The 16,006-nt window shown below is 34.8% G+C and overlaps 2 protein-coding genes across 2 annotated transcripts; both read right to left on the reverse strand.

Moving 5' to 3' along the window:
- Window positions 1–131: 131 nt before the first annotated feature.
- On the reverse strand, window positions 132–2,187 carry LOC140792751 (MADS-box transcription factor 2). The gene is made up of 7 exons (XM_073143916.1): window positions 1,857–2,187; window positions 1,676–1,742; window positions 1,300–1,361; window positions 1,113–1,212; window positions 956–985; window positions 818–862; window positions 132–550 (listed from the first exon to the last, which is right to left on the reverse strand). Exons 1-7 carry the CDS (start codon window positions 2,036–2,038, stop codon window positions 413–415), a joined length of 624 nt encoding a protein of 207 aa, XP_073000017.1. The 5' UTR covers window positions 2,039–2,187; the 3' UTR covers window positions 132–412.
- A 1,595-nt stretch (window positions 2,188–3,782) lies between these two features.
- On the reverse strand, window positions 3,783–12,537 carry LOC140792970 (uncharacterized). The gene is made up of 5 exons (XM_073144246.1): window positions 12,336–12,537; window positions 9,145–9,845; window positions 8,791–9,022; window positions 6,103–6,179; window positions 3,783–4,135 (listed from the first exon to the last, which is right to left on the reverse strand). The coding sequence occupies exons 2-5, from the start codon at window positions 9,742–9,744 to the stop codon at window positions 4,022–4,024; spliced, it is 1,023 nt and encodes a 340-aa protein (XP_073000347.1). The 5' UTR covers window positions 9,745–9,845; window positions 12,336–12,537; the 3' UTR covers window positions 3,783–4,021.
- Between the last annotated feature and the right edge of the window lie 3,469 nt (window positions 12,538–16,006).

Consider the following 16,006-nt stretch of genomic DNA (forward strand, 5'->3'; position numbering starts at 1 on the left):
TGTGATTTGGGGGTGTTAAAACTGAAGATCTGATAGTGTTCCAAAGAAAACTTTTTTAAAGATTTAAAATATATCTTTGGTTAATGGCATCAATTATGGATGTTAAGAGTATCAAAAACTAACAACTCACAGAAGCAGGAATGCATATGAATTAGCTATAGAAGGCATTCTTAAGGAATACAAAACAAAAGAATACAATGGTTCAACTTCCACTCTAGTCATATATTTTTGGAACTAGACATAACACTAGTGTCTCAAGTTAAACCAAAGCACTATTCAGGAACACATAATGATGAGTTTCATCGCCTTGATTGAATTAAACAGTTGAACTAAAAGGAAACAACAACAAATTGCAACGTATTATTAATACACAACCAGTTCAGTCTTCTGAGTAAACACCCATAAAATCACACTATTTGTTGTCCTGTAAGTGAGGCTGGATTAACTGCATCCGGAAGACCATTGGCATTTGGGAGGGAAACTCCCTGTCATTCTGATGAAAACCAAGCTCCAGCTCCCTCATATTCCTATCCATAGTCATTTGCTGGTGCTGCAAATTAACCAAAAGACAATGTAACTGGCCAAAAATAAATACGTAAGATCAAAGAGGCATATGAGGGAAGAACCCAATAAATAGCTCCAAGAGTAAAGGTTAGCAAAGAAACTACAAGTGAAGTACTGAATTTATGATATGAATTTTGACTATAGCTGTCAATTTATAACTACACATATATCCTATCAAAGGTAGATAATCAAACCAAGTTCGTTTGTTTTCCTATAAAATATGAAACCTAGAAGTACATGTGGAGGGAATTACCAGTTTAAAAGTCAATTGCTTGTTCTCCTCTTCGAGCAACTTTTCCTGCAAAGAATACATCAAGACAATATGGTAAAACTAAACACGCAAAAAAAAAAAAAAAAAACTAGAAAATTTGAGCTATTGAGGGAACCATACTTTCTTCTTGAGCATCTCCAGATACTCCAACTGCAACAAAGAAAGAAGTCGTTTAGAATGCATCCATATAGACAGAAAAAAGAAAGAAAAAATAGATTCATTAATTAGACATATACAATGAGGCAAGAGATAAAAGTCAGGATAAATTAATTATTGCCTTCTTTTCTTGCACATTGGTCAACCCATTTTCCAGTGCTTTTTCGATGGTGATCAGTTCTATTGCCTCCAGTGACTTCACATCCTCACCCCTCAAGTGCCTAGCCATGAAGCCACAGTAAGCCCCAAACATAGAAATGAAATAAACAAGGGAAAGATGATTAAGGAGAGAGCATTTCAGGACAAACCTCAGCTCAATCTGCATGCTATCATTCTCTTTCTTAATCCGATCAATCTCAGCACTCAAATTCTGGAAGGGTTTAACAAACTCATAAGCAAATAGACAAATCTCTCTCCTACCACTTACTTTTCCATCTATCCATCATAAAGTTGAAATTTTCGAACTTCTATACTTCCATTAATGAAAAGGATAAAAAAAAAAAAACTTTTCCGACTAATACAACTCCAGATTGCTACACAAAAAGAACCTACAAATGGTTTCCATGATTCCATCTATTCAACAAAGAGTTGCAAACTTTCGAAGTTCTAACATTTGTACCAGTGCAAAGAATCAATTTTTCCAGCCACAAAAGGACTATAATATAATTTTGAATTGAGATCTACCTCATGCTTGGCATCCCAGAGCTTCTTCCCGGAGTGCTGGTGGTACTTCTCCAACACCTGCGGCAACCTTAACACCAACAAAACCAATTCTTTCACCACTTCTAACCCAAACCCGCCCAAAAAAACCAACGAACAAAAAATTAATAAAAAAAGAGGGAAAAGGATTAAAGATGTTTTGTACGTGCTACTGCTGTACTCGGACATCTTGCCGGAGCTGGAGAAGATGACGACGGATACGTCGGCGGCGCAGAGGACGCTGATCTCGCGCGCTTTCTTGATTATCCCATTGCGCCGCTTGTTGAAGGTGACGCTGCGGTTGCTGCAGTTCTCGATCCGCTTGATCTCGATCTTGCCGCGACCCATCTCTTTCTCTTTAGAACAAGTGAGGAGGAGAGCAAGAAGATGTCTGTGGAGGAAGAGACGAGAACAGAGGAATAAAGCCACAAAGGAGAGTAGGAGAGGAAGTGAAGAGGAGGGGTTTCCATTGTTGGATAGGAAAGGAGGCAGCTTTCGGAGTAGTTCCGGATAGGGGGTATAGAAATGGTGATTTTGCGTACAATTTCGGGGTTTTAAAAAAAAAGAAAAAAAAAAGGAGGGAAAGAGGTTTAGTTTTTCTCTAGGATGCGGGCGGGAAACGTCCTACGGAGGAAACGTGGGAAAATCCAAACGATTCACCTCCATAATTTCTATTGAGAAACGGCACGAGGGGGGAAACGGATTCCCCCATCACGACCATAAAAAAAAGAGAGGCCCCCTCTCAGCTCCTCACACACATCATTCGTCAAGTCACATTAAACTTTGAGGACTTTCTGGTACTGTGGACCAAGATAAAGAGTACTCCAAATACTTCCATTATTAGATCTCTCCACAGTGGAGTAGGCCGAAAGGAACGGCCTTTGTCCAGTTGCCTATTTTGGAGAGCAGCCAGCCTACTATTAGATCACTTTTCGGACCTCGGTGTTAATTATAAGCGTTAAGGATTGAAAAAGATCGTCCCTTGTCTATTGGATATTGATGTGTAACGATGATGCTCATGGGCTGGGCCATTATTAATGCTTCGGCAGAGTTTTTGACCAAACTAGCCCTCTTCCAAAGCTTTTTTTACTGGAATGGACTACCCTCAAATTCAGTTATCAAAACGAATTTAATTCACTGATTAGTGTTATTTTTTTGGGCAATTTAGTATTTTTGTTTGGGACTAAAACACGGACCAGTTTAGTATTTTATGGCTTAAATTATTCTTACTCTTTTAAACCTTTATTTTGTATCACTGTGTATGTATGTCTGTACTCTTTGACTAAGTTAAGACGGTTAAAATTTTTATCCAAAACTAACGTGATATATATATATATATATATATTAAAAATTGCTAGCTGTTTAGATAAAAAACACTTATTTAATAGAAATAGAGTTAGGGTATTTGCAGCTTAGTTCGTAGGATAAAGTAATTTTAGTCCAAAGTGCAATGGGATAAAAATTTATTTCACCCTTTAGGTTTTCTCTTTCTATCTTCAATTTTGGAGAGAAAATAAAATTCCCTTTCTCTTCTGTATTTGATGGTTTTTTTTGGAATTTTTATATACTTGGTTGATCAGTAATTTTAAAAGGCATATAGTCCCGTATTTAACTTTTAAAATATATTAAACAGGTAAAAAAAATTAGCGATACTCTTAAATAGTCAAAACTCAAAGTACAGGCATGCCACATGACTTTTATATATTTTTCTAAAAAAAAAAATCTAATTTGTTGAATTAGAAGAACAATTCTTCGAGAGGGTTGAGTGACATTAATCTATAATTTAAAGAGTGGAGTAGTAATTTACCCCTTCCCTTATTTGTTAATTAAAGAACAGAGCAAACAGAGGTATTTAAGTTTTATTTCTCTTTTGTCCTCAGATCAACAACACAAGGAAAGAATTTTCTTCTCTTATCTTCCCATCATTTGTAATTGGTACCTGGATGAGTGCCATGATTGATCCTACCATTTTCGCAACCACTGTCATGTTTGTAGATTGTGACACTGTTAAGGCACAAATTGCATTTTCGATATGGTAACACAAAAAGGATGGCCTCAAGATGATAGATTCCATATGACCATATCACAAGGCTGAAATAATTGACTCAGTTACATAATTAGAAAGCTATCTTCATCATTTCAACATTTAATTTTGCACTACAGGAGAGAACAAATGACTGTGCAGCAAAAGACAGATATTTGTTTTTGTTAGCACAGATATTGAACCGAGGCTTGAAGACATTTATTGATTAAGTGCATCATGGGGACCGAGAGCAACTGCTAACAATTACCGGAGGAAAGAGAGCTTCCTAGATAAAGATTAATTCAGTTTTAACCCCTTGCCATCTTAAGCGGAACCACGATCTCGCATTCGTCAGCTGCAATAGGGTCACAGCTTAAAGGTTTTGATAGCCATGGCATAAATGCTCCTTCATGGCACAGGTTCTGCAATCATTGCACATTAGTCGATTATAGCAACATACTTGTGCAAAAAAAATGAAGTCCAGGAAAAACATTCAGAAGAAAAATTGTCACTGAAATTGCTCATCTAAAAAAGAGAGCTACTTTAAAGTCTGAAAGATCAAATAAGCATCATGGATGGAAAATAACACACCGAGATGTCTAGAGAAGTACACAAACATTAGTCGAAAAGTTTCCGTCTATTCAGTTCCTGATTAGTTGCAATCATAGACATTCTTGAAGGTTTAAAGGCTAAATACTTTCAAATTTTGAGCATACAGAACAATGGTATTATTTATAATTTCGGATGGGGAATGCTATTCCTTGCAATTTTCACTTCTGGATGGTTGCAACCTTATTAAGGTAAGTTCTCTACTAGTGAGTTATTTCATTTGTCTTGAAATGGAAACAATGATACTAATGCTTCAAGGTTACTATATATTTTGAGGGCTTTCCTTCAGGGATTTGAATAATAATCCTCAATGTGTTCAGTTACAAAAAAAACATATTGAGGACTAAAAATTGCATATAGATCTATTCAGCTTTTAAAAAATGATGCATTTGCATTATCCAAAGTGCAGAAGTCATGTACTATATGCCCTCTTAAACTTTGAAAGTTACATATATACTACGTTCCTGTGATTGGATTGAAGGAACTGCACAAATGTAACTTTCACTTTGCAAAGTGTATACAAGCAATTATGCATTTAAGGGTAAGCAAAAATAAAATTCCTCGATTAAATCTTACAATTCTGTGGCGCTTTTTTCTACTTATCCAACCAAACAAGTCACTCAGGTATAATTTCTGCGAAAAAGAATGACTACAACAGATAATTTTGTATGCCAGAAATAATTTTCGTGTTGAATTTGAAATCCTGCCTACAGTTCTTCTACCTAGATTCATTCGTATGTTGCATGATGAGCACAATGAACGATGCCGATATTTTAGTTTTCCACTCCCTGATCTAGCATCACAACTAATCATCTTGATGTACATTTGCTTCCTGTCACGATGACAGTTTTTGACTTTTGAGTAGTTCCTTGTTTGTTCTTTTGTCTTATATTACACTACATTCTTCACAAAGTCCAATAGTACATTTTGATTGTATAAGATTGGACTTAGTATATGCAATCTTAACTAAACTGTATTGGCAATGCTGTAGGCACCCCCTACCAGCTCTGCCTCCGTTTATAGTTATGCTACAAGTTCATGATTTGCTTTCCTGTCTTCGTAATATACTCTGGAAATATGGCACATGCATAATAGGTGTAAGTGTATTAGCCTAGATAATTTTATCATGTCATAGAATGAGAATTGATGTGATGGTTGGAAGGTCACAAGGTAGTGTTAGACCAAAGATGCCCTATGGCTTATAGTACTTCTGTGTGTTGGTTGTAAGATCAAAAAGCAAAGAAATAAATATCTTAAGCCAACAAAATTTCACCCCTCCCTCAGACTCCTATTAGGCTGTTTATCAAGCACACCTCTATGTTCAGTGATGCTATTTCTTGAAAACTTTAACATGGAACTTCCTGAACAGTTGCTTCTGTTTGAACTTTGAAGTAAAAAATTGCAAGACCTCCCATACACGATCCTGACAATTGGACTCTACAATAACTCTTGGCTTACTAAGCAGTCACCAGAAGAAGATGAGTATAACCAACTTAATGGATCAACTATGGGAAAGCCATAAAAGAAGTTCATAGTTATGACCATTGACTTCCTCAGAATTTCTATGCAGTATATGCTATATACGTAAATACCGAACAGCTATAAAACTTTCATATATTAGGCCATTCCACATAAAGGTAGAGAAAAGCAACATGAGATGTAGAAATCATTCTTAGACATCACAATTATTTAGTCATTTGATTCACAAATAATATTAACACTCTATTTTAAAAAGGAACTAAAATAAATTAACATTGGAAAGTAGACAGAAAATAATTACCTTCAGCCAGAAGAAAAATTTGCGTAAGAGGCTCAATCTCCCATAACAGTCAGAAGAGTTTATCTGCCTTGCAAGATCTACAAATTAAGATTAATCACGTTTACTACCACAAGAAGACAAGGCTGGTTACAAGGTACAAGACACTACTAACCAAGGTAAATAAATTCAAACCTCGTGGTAAATCAAACATGTAGAATTGAGACTATTTTAGCTTATGCTTATGGAGACTTCAAGAATTTAATAATTAGGTAAATCTGTTCCTATAGAAGAGATTAGAGAGTTGACCAGTATACCTTCTTTTCTTAACAAATAATTATCCAAAATTTATGAAGCTCTTTCACCACTTCTTGTCCAGATGTTGTATTGATCCTATCCATATAAACCAAGGATAGCAATTTCGGCCGATCTCGAGTTGGGCCAGCAGAGAATCTGACATGATCCAATAGAGTCAGAACACGAAGTAGATTCAGATTCCACCACTTCTCAATCTCTTTCATTGTCGCAATCTTCTTTTCATTCACTAAATAATTGCAATTCACTTTTATAAAAGATATCTCCTCCCAAGCATCTAATCAGCCTATTACTTTTGAGTAAGGCACTCTCCAAGATATGAAAGCTAATAAGCTAGTATACACATATTTGCTCGATTGCTTTAGGAGACGCTTTACCTCCAAGTTCCCACTTGTCATGTCCAAAACTATGGAACTCATCTGAAAAGTGGATGAATATATTTATTTATATCACAACGACTATAAACAGTTCCTCATTCCCATTAACAATACATCCCCTCTTTCTTTTAGTGAATGAGTTAGTGAATGAACGAGCCAGCAACAACTAGTGATCCCGCAAGATCCTCTGACGATTCTGCATTTTGGTAAACTCGCATGAGTGTTTTGTCTCTCTTTTTTATTACCTTTATCTTTTATCTCTCTTTCCTTTCCACCTTTTAACTCCTTTCTTTCTCTCTCTTACTGCTATAAAACAACAAAGAGAGAGAGAGAGAGAGCTCTTTATCTTACTTTTGCAACGGTAGCTTACGAGCATACAAATTTACCAAATCAAGCTCAAAATTTATCATATTTTTGATTTAGTGAATTTTTTTTTAGTTTTTAAACTTCATATATCAGTAGTTTTATTTTCTTATTTTTCTGCCACTTTTTTCTTAAATTTCTAAAAAAAAATCAGAATTTTAAAATAATTTTTAGAATTTTTACGTAATTTAAAAATAGCCGAATACTGTCCGATACAAGTAGCCAATACAGCCTATATGGCCGATAGGTATCGTTTTTCGGGTGGCCAATCCCGATCTCAATCTCAATCTCAATTCTAATATTCAAAACCTTGATACAGACTAAGCATTATGATAAATTTAGAGCTAATCATGGATATTCTTGAAGGTTTTGTAATAGCTAACTCCTTGCATGATAGGACATTCATGAAATCCTGATAATACTTCTTTACTTTTGCTAACTCCGAGGCAATAATAGATCAGCAAGGTAAGGATATGCCGAGTTGTGGGCCTTTCTTTTTAAACTCGGGCTTATTTTAGACTTGCAACTAAAAAAAAGCATAAAAAATCATAGTTCATCGCTCTCTTTGGTTCAACTCTTGTTTGCAAATAGCTACATATCTTGTCAGTTTATTGCAAACAATCTCTTCAAGATGAGCTACATACATATGGACTCCTCCCTTTTCCAGTCTGCTAAAAAAGCCACTTGTTATTAGCTGTTGTTGACTTGTTTCCATTCGTTTGGTTAATTAACCAACCCTAGTTAATTCCTAGTTAACCTAAACAAAGGAAAAAAAAAACAACTATAATAATCAATAAAAAGAATTGTAAAGTATTAAAAGAGAATTTCAGACAAGGGCATATCGCAGCAAATATTACCTCTAAGCTAACAAAACCTACATCTTTCGCAACCCTATCTAAATTCTGAAAGAGGATGTAATTTGCAAATAAGTCAACTAACAGTTGTTCCTATAACAAGTGGCATTTGCAAAAGAAACAGTTATACAATGATCCATTTTTATGTATCACTCTATAAGAGCTTGGCCAACTAATTTAGTGGGATGAGTAGGGTCTAACTAGGCTTTGACTAAGTAAGCCGAAGCCAGACATGAATCATGCATGACCTTAGTTCGATCCACATTGGGATCACATTAATGATCAAAAAATCAAATATGATTTATTCACATTTTGTTTTATTAACTTTTTAGAACTTGCTAAATTTTGCTCTTAAATCATACACTTTCCTTTCATTGTCAAATGCCAAAACAGTAACTTTGATGCAAGAGAATTCCTATAATATATAAACCTTCCGAATAGGCAGGGATAGAAGCATCTATGTTGTTCACATAATTTGATCATGCATTCAGGTAATGAAACAAGAAGAAAATGGCCAGGTAAGATATTTGTGTAGCTTAATGCACAAAAAGAAATAGTTAATCATATTAAATTCCTGCCTTAGCAGTTCTGTTGTATAATGTCATACTCTTTATGTTGAGGAAGTTAGGCTGCACGCTAGCAGGAAAATGGTCATAGTCTGAGATAAACAAAGTTTAGAGCTCATGGAAGCTTTGCCACACTGTTTGAAAACTTTCAAGTCATGGACATCAATTTGTCCTCAAAGAGCACTCCATGAAACAGAGATAAACAACTGACTGAAAAGAAATCTATCAGATAGTTACCTGGGTAACGATCAAGATATGATAGCCCCACCTCTTTAGTCATATAGCTTTTGGACCCACTACGCAAGTGTATATCTTTGTTTAAAGGTTTCCGATCAGTTGCCTCCTCCATAAGCGCCTCATATTCATTCTGATCATATGGCTCACTTAGAATGGCCATAAGTTTGTTCTCAAACTCAGCTGAGCCACAATAACTAAGAGGTAGCATGGTCTCCTGAACATCTTCACAGGCCTGGCCCATATTTGTAAAACATTATGGAAGTCAATCTTCCCAAAAAATCTTAAGAACAGATAAGCAAATTAGTAGCACATCAACATAAAAGTGTCAAGTTAATGGAATCCTAATAGACTTACTATTAAATCAGATGACTGGCTATAAGGCACGAGTCCTTGTTCATCAGGGTATATAACATTTTCAGTTGTCAAATTTTCTGAAGTATTTGTCTCTTTTTGTTCTTCATATATTACAGAGATACCAGATTCATATTCCAGAATCATTGAACCATTTTTTAGCTTTAAGAGACTTAAAAATGCCAGGTAAGATTCTTCAACCAGTGAACATCTCATCCTAAGCTGTTTGCTGAGAACTGAGCATCTCTCACCAGACAGTTTGTTAGGGATGGAAGGAAAACAAACATTTTCATGTGAACTTGGATATGATCTTTCACCTGCCAGACTATCAGCTAGGCAATAGCTACCTCTGTCGAACAAAATGTTACCTGATTTAACCAAAGTTTCTGAGTTGTTCTCTCTGGAAGATAGATCCTCTCCTTCATATTTCACAAAAACAGGCCTGCCATTATCCCCATTCATCATTTCAAGAATATATGACTTCCCATCTTCCCTTAAATGTTCCAAGAAGATTTTATAGACAGGATCTATAGATGAATTATCATATATATTTCGATTATCCAAGAATTTCTTATAGTCATTGTCTTCCAACTCGGCCACCATTTTGACCCAGCCAAATTTCTCACAAGAGGCCAGGACTGCTAGCAGATAGATTTGGAAACAATTCAACAAAGAAGCACTTTGTTTGCCATTACAGTCCCATCCTGAGAACAGAGCAAACTAATTAACCATGACAGCTGATAGGAACAAAACATTTTCCCTGAACTTTCAAATACACAGTAGGAGCAACTAGAACAACATAGCTATCTTGCTGTTTCCGCTAAAAATCTTTCATCAACTGTATATAAAACACATTTTTTGGTTCATTTCTCATGTTCAGGTATATGCATCTACTGTTGTTTAGTAAGCTGTATAGATCAGGAGAAAGATATTGAGATCTGAACATGACAAATAAAGCCTGCTTTAAAATTAAAGGAATTTACTCCTCTAGAAATAACTGAAAACACAAAAAAGACAAGATATCTTCAACGCTTAAGTAGTAACATGAAAGACTTATGGAATCCAAAGCTCCATGTGGATGATAAGATTAATCATATACTATATATACATATAAGAACCCAAAGGAAGAGACATATCTTTAACCAAAACATGCATTAGGGAAGCAACATCAAAACATAAGATATCCAGAAGTTCCACATATCTGATAAACTTCAGAGAGTTTCAAGCAAACACAATCTAGGAAAAGATCGGAGTGCAAACAAATGCAAACAAGAGAAAAATGTAGTCCGTGGTCCCGAACTAACACCTTGCCAATGGCACTTTCAATTATTATATGATCAAACACTAGAAAATAAATTCCACCCGAGTTGATTAGTTCCTCATTATACCATGACTTTTAATAAAAAAAATTTAATATCTGCACAAACAAAAAAAAAACAGTAGTATCTTCAATCTGGAGGATAAAGTTTCTAAAAGGTAAGGGGTCATGGTTGAGGTGGGACCACATACATTTGTATGTTGCACATAATCAATTATTTCTATCCTAAATCCCAATATTTCAGTTAAATATTTTCTTTCTATGCTATGAATTCATATAAAAAATCAATCTTTTCAGTATATTTTTGTGATGGATTCTAAATGAAATAATTTTTAGGGAAATTTATAAAACAACACCCTACTTTTGCCATTTATTATCATTTACACCTTGCTTTATGGAACTTCATAGTCCAGCCCAACCTTCTGCATTTCCATCAGGAAACCTTCACGTTAGTCAGTCTGATTCAGAGTTACCACATGCATTTGTTAAGGTAACTGCATGTGTCAAAGTTGTTAGACAGTTAGATTAAATTCAACTCAGGGTGTTTGTATCCAATAAAGCCAAAAGACCAGGATGTATAGGTCCAAAGGTAGTGTCCAAATGATAATAAACATAAAATGTAGGATGTTGTTTAAGATTTTCATTTCTCCGTATTGTGTCATGCATCTGTCTAAGAATTTAGAGTCAGATGCCTAGACTAGAGAATTGAAATATTGAAACACTGAGAGGGCTGATGCTTATGCTTGATGTAAACTGATTGGAGTGTACAAAGAAAAAAAAAACAAATAGAACATAGCAGTTCTGATTTCAGAGAGAGAGGTCTTAGTCAATGCTTTAAGTGCAGAAACTGTTATTGGCATTAACTACTGGCTGCATCCATTACACATTTTACTTCCACAAAGTCAGTAGGTACAAGCTAAATTTCGAGTAATCTTTCTACTGATTTTAGAACCGCCCCTATTCTGAAATGTAGCACATATACCCACATATTCAGCAGCATTTCTGCATGCCTTTTTGTAGAACTATGATATACTTACACTGGTTCATGTATCCCTACTCATTTATGAACTTATGCTACTCTAAAATGTGGTCCATGTGCCCACATACTAAGCAGCATTTCTTCAAGAGGCTCTTTTGCACACCATGTAGGAGCAAACTCCTTATCTGTATGAGTCCTCTTAGATATCACATAGGACCAAAATTTGCTGGACCACAAAGCACTTAGTTAGGCCTTCGTCTCATCAAACTTTCATCTACAAATCTACAAGTAGCATACTTCAGTGATAACTCCTTTCCATGGATAGAAATGTCCAAGTTCCATATTGCTTTATAGTTTTTGATATCATTCTTAAGTTCTACTAATTTTATTTACATGTATAAGCTAAAAGGATCTTTAAGTAGAGAATGCTTACGTGACTCAGCTATAGTGTATGCACTATATCATCTCTCAATCACACGCATACTGTAGCATGTCGTTTGGAAATCTCAAAATAACCAGATAAAGAAATCGTGCTTTAACATGTCAGACATCCAAATATTTTAAAGCTTCCGTTCATTTTTCTCTAACCCTTTCAAGAATCTTCTCCTACCCAAACTTTTTAAAAATACCCAAATTCCCAAAAACCCAATATTTGTCCGATAAATTGGACCATGATTTGTTCCCTTCTATAAGACAGCCGTATACACATTTACTTGCAAGAACTAAAAAGGCGTTCACCTAAAAAAGATCAAACAGAATCTAGGCAAGAGGGCACCCACGCAGGAATGTCGCAGGAAAGAAAAGCTTAATTGTCTCAATTTCGGAACTTTGGAGCAAAAAGAAAAATGTTTGGACCCAAAAATGTACGAACTGTGAATCGAAGACCCATTCTTCTACCTCAAAGCCGGAATCGCCAATGCCTTCTTTGGCTCGGAGCTCGCCTTCGACGATGTTTATAGAAACGAGTTCTTGGGTCCCCTAGTTGCCATTTCAGAGAGAGAGAGAGAGAGAGAGTCCGGAGGCTGGTGGCTAAACAGGGTTTTAACGTTTTGCGAAGAAGTCCGCACCGAATTGGAGAAAATAATGTTTCAGGGTTTTTGCTTCTTCTAGTCGTCGCTCAATTATTTCACAATATAACAAAGCTGCCGACTTCCATATAGCCTTGTGCATTCATTTACAATAATAGTTATCTTTTATGTTGAATTTACAACACTGTAGTGAGGACAATTCTAGTTATTTCTTTCTTCTCCTAGGACTGGTTTTTGACTCAACTAAATAATCTGGTAACTGAAGGCTTTAATTTAGTTGGGGTCATAAATTGGTTGACCCACCTAACTGAGTATTGATAAACAAGACAACCATATGACACCAACCTTTATCTTTTAACATATCGAAATCATATTTATTATCTCAACTTATTTATCACCTGCATAATCTATTTATAACACAAATACATTTGTTAATATCCTGAATGGCTTATATAAATTTGAATAATTTATGTCATCTGATAACCTATTTATGACATGCACAACTTATTTAATGAATGGTTGTGTTCGTGTTTAAAAATTTAACTCATTAGAAACACATTGTATTTGTGTTTGTATTAACTTAACCCTGTATTAACTTAACCCGACCTAACATGAACTCCCCCAACCCAACCTGATTGTTACCCGCATGACTTCTCCTATATCTTTTTCTTCTCTTCTTTTCCCCTACATTTGAGAAAAGAAATAAAAATATATCACTTTAAGAACATTTTAATTTTTTTCCCAAAGAAAACAACGGCATAATTGACTTCTCAATTTTAGAATTTACGACTAACAATTTTATCAGTAAATGAGTTCATCACCCAAGAAGCTTGATTGGTTCTATTGATAACATTGAGAAGCAAAAGGGGATCTGATTCAATCTATTTGAGATGGTTTGTTTTATAGGCATAAAACAATTTCATGCATTACCGCGACTTCAACACTCGAGAGTCGAGTTGAAGATGCCATATCTCACCCCTACTAGAAAAGGAGCTCAATTTTCAGACCACTAAATCTGCTCCCATGCTCCACTAATCATAGTCCAATTCAAAAAATAGTCATGTTCACCTTACAATAGTTCCCAATAGACTAGATGGTTTGAAGAGTTGGATTTCATGCGTTCAACAACTATCAAAAATATATGTTGACTCGTAAGGCTAGGCGCATTTATAGCTCAGCTGCAGCTCTAAATGAGTCAAGCCGAGCTAAGCCAAACTATGCTCAATGATTAGGACTCAACATCATAGCTTCATTATATAAAAAATAATAATTTAATAACTTCAGTTATTAAAATCATTGGATCTTATATATATATATATCTAAAAGCCCTAAACCAAGGTCTTCCATTCCAAAGTTGCCCTCTTTCTTTTCTATCTTCGTCTCCATCTCACATTCAATCGCTACCATCACCAACATTGCCATTAGCTCCCAGATCCATCCGAGATCTCGTCACCATGATTAAGCTCACCCCTTTTTTCGCCGAGATCAAAATCCTAACTATCTCCTCTGACTCCCGCAATCTCACCCTCTTCGAGAAGTTCAACTTTACTTCTATTGTCTCCATATCCCCCTCCTCCGTCTCCGTCACATCCTCCATCTCTATCAACCCCTCCCACCTCGACTTCTTCCTCTTCTTCGACGAGTCCCTCCTCCAAGCTATCTACATCTCTAAGCAGCATTAGAATGCACTTGGATGCATCCTTGAACTAGTCTCTGCCATTCTCTTATCTTCCAAAATCCGAAAGCACTAAACCCACCTTGCCCAATCTCCATCTTCCAAAATCCATATCTTCGACGATCTATCTCCATCTATAATTGTTTGTTCTAAAATTACCTTTTGTTATTACTCTGCCCATGTAACGATGTCGAGCTACCGAGTCGAGCTCGAGCTGAGAAAAAAAAAATACTATCTAATCGAGCAAACCTAGGCTAGCTTGCTCAAGTTTGGCTCAATTACACCCATGATGAAGATGTTCTCAATATAGTCATTAGTTAGGGTGAGTGATCAAGTCTTTTTTTTCAAGCTCTTCCCCCTCAAGTTAAAACAAATATATTTTTATAGTTAAGGATCTACCAATTGATAGCAGTTAACAAAGCATGCAACCAAGATCTCAATTGATGGCTAGCTAGTTGGCACACTAGTATGTTTTTCTATAATAGTAGGAACTAAAACAAACATGTAAGAGAAGACGAATATCACAATCAAACACCATTTTATCTCCTACTCTTTTTTCAGTACTAAGTCCTCTTTTTCCAACCAAACGCCTAATGATAGATTAGGATAAACAATTCTTTTATCCCAGAATAAGTTCTTATTTTATCTCAATGTCAATTCTTTCTTATCCGCAACAAAATGAACTCGGTAATTTAAAGACTGAGGTCATTTCTTTTTTGAGATATGCAATCTAACGATTAGATCTAGATGACAATTATAATGAAAAAAGGAGTCATTGCATAGTTTCTATTCAAAACTTTTCAAATATATAATTGCCATTATTAAAATCATTAAGCACTTTCAAAAATATTATTTCTCTAGTTAAATCTAACTAGTCAAAGAATAAAACTGAACTTAATCACTTTGCTCTCGTATAAATTGATTAGGATGCTTTCAAAATTATATATTTGCAAATGAAGGCATTCTTTCATAAATTAACACTAAGAGACTTACAATCTGCTATAAATTTCCACCCATATTTTAGATTTGTATCTTTCTCTCATATTTGGGTTTATATTATTAATGAATTCAAAAACAGATATGACATTATGGAGATAATTAAGTCATTTCTCTGTTAAAATGTGGAGTTTCTTATTACCTAGGGGATGACAATCATATCATATTCTAAAGAGTTGTCGACTATTTTAAATCTATCAATTTTTTTTTATCACAAGTCTAATTCACTTTGAAATTTAAGATCACTAATCAAATAGTGAATTTCATGTATAAGTTGTTTTCTGACTTTTAAGTATTAGTTGTTTTTTGGTTCAAAGATTTATGTAAAATTGAATGCCGCTAAGTAAATTGCTAAGTGTTAGGGGGAGAAATTTTCATACAAGTTGCTAAATTAGATAACGATTTATATGTTAAAAGTCATTGTCTGGTTCAACTATTTATATGAAAAAATTTCTGCTAAAACTTAACAATTTACTTAGAGATTTCTAAGATAATCGATGAGATTGATGAATAATCTGTAAGCTTTTTGTTAAATATTAGAAGTTTTAGTGATTGATTTCGATCTGAATTTGGATCTATCATTTCTTGCCCAGTTTAAAATTTTTCTATATAAAAAATTTTATATTTACGATTATCTTTTTAATTTTTAATTTTTCATATATTATTATCGATAGTATATTGATAGATACTATTTTCTAGGACGTTAATTATATTTTTTTTCAATTGGTATCGTAGCATACCTAACGATTCACATATTTTTTTTTCTTTATATCACTACTAAAACATACATTATATTAAGTTGGGCATATAAAAGTATTACAAAATACACATCCCAATGATATCATAGGTGCAAAGGGTCAAACATCTAG

This window comes from Typha latifolia, chromosome 7 (assembly GCF_019914945.1).
Source record: "Typha latifolia isolate L0001 chromosome 7, TyphaL0001v2, whole genome shotgun sequence".
In the NCBI taxonomy this organism is placed as follows: Eukaryota; Viridiplantae; Streptophyta; class Magnoliopsida; order Poales; family Typhaceae; genus Typha; species Typha latifolia.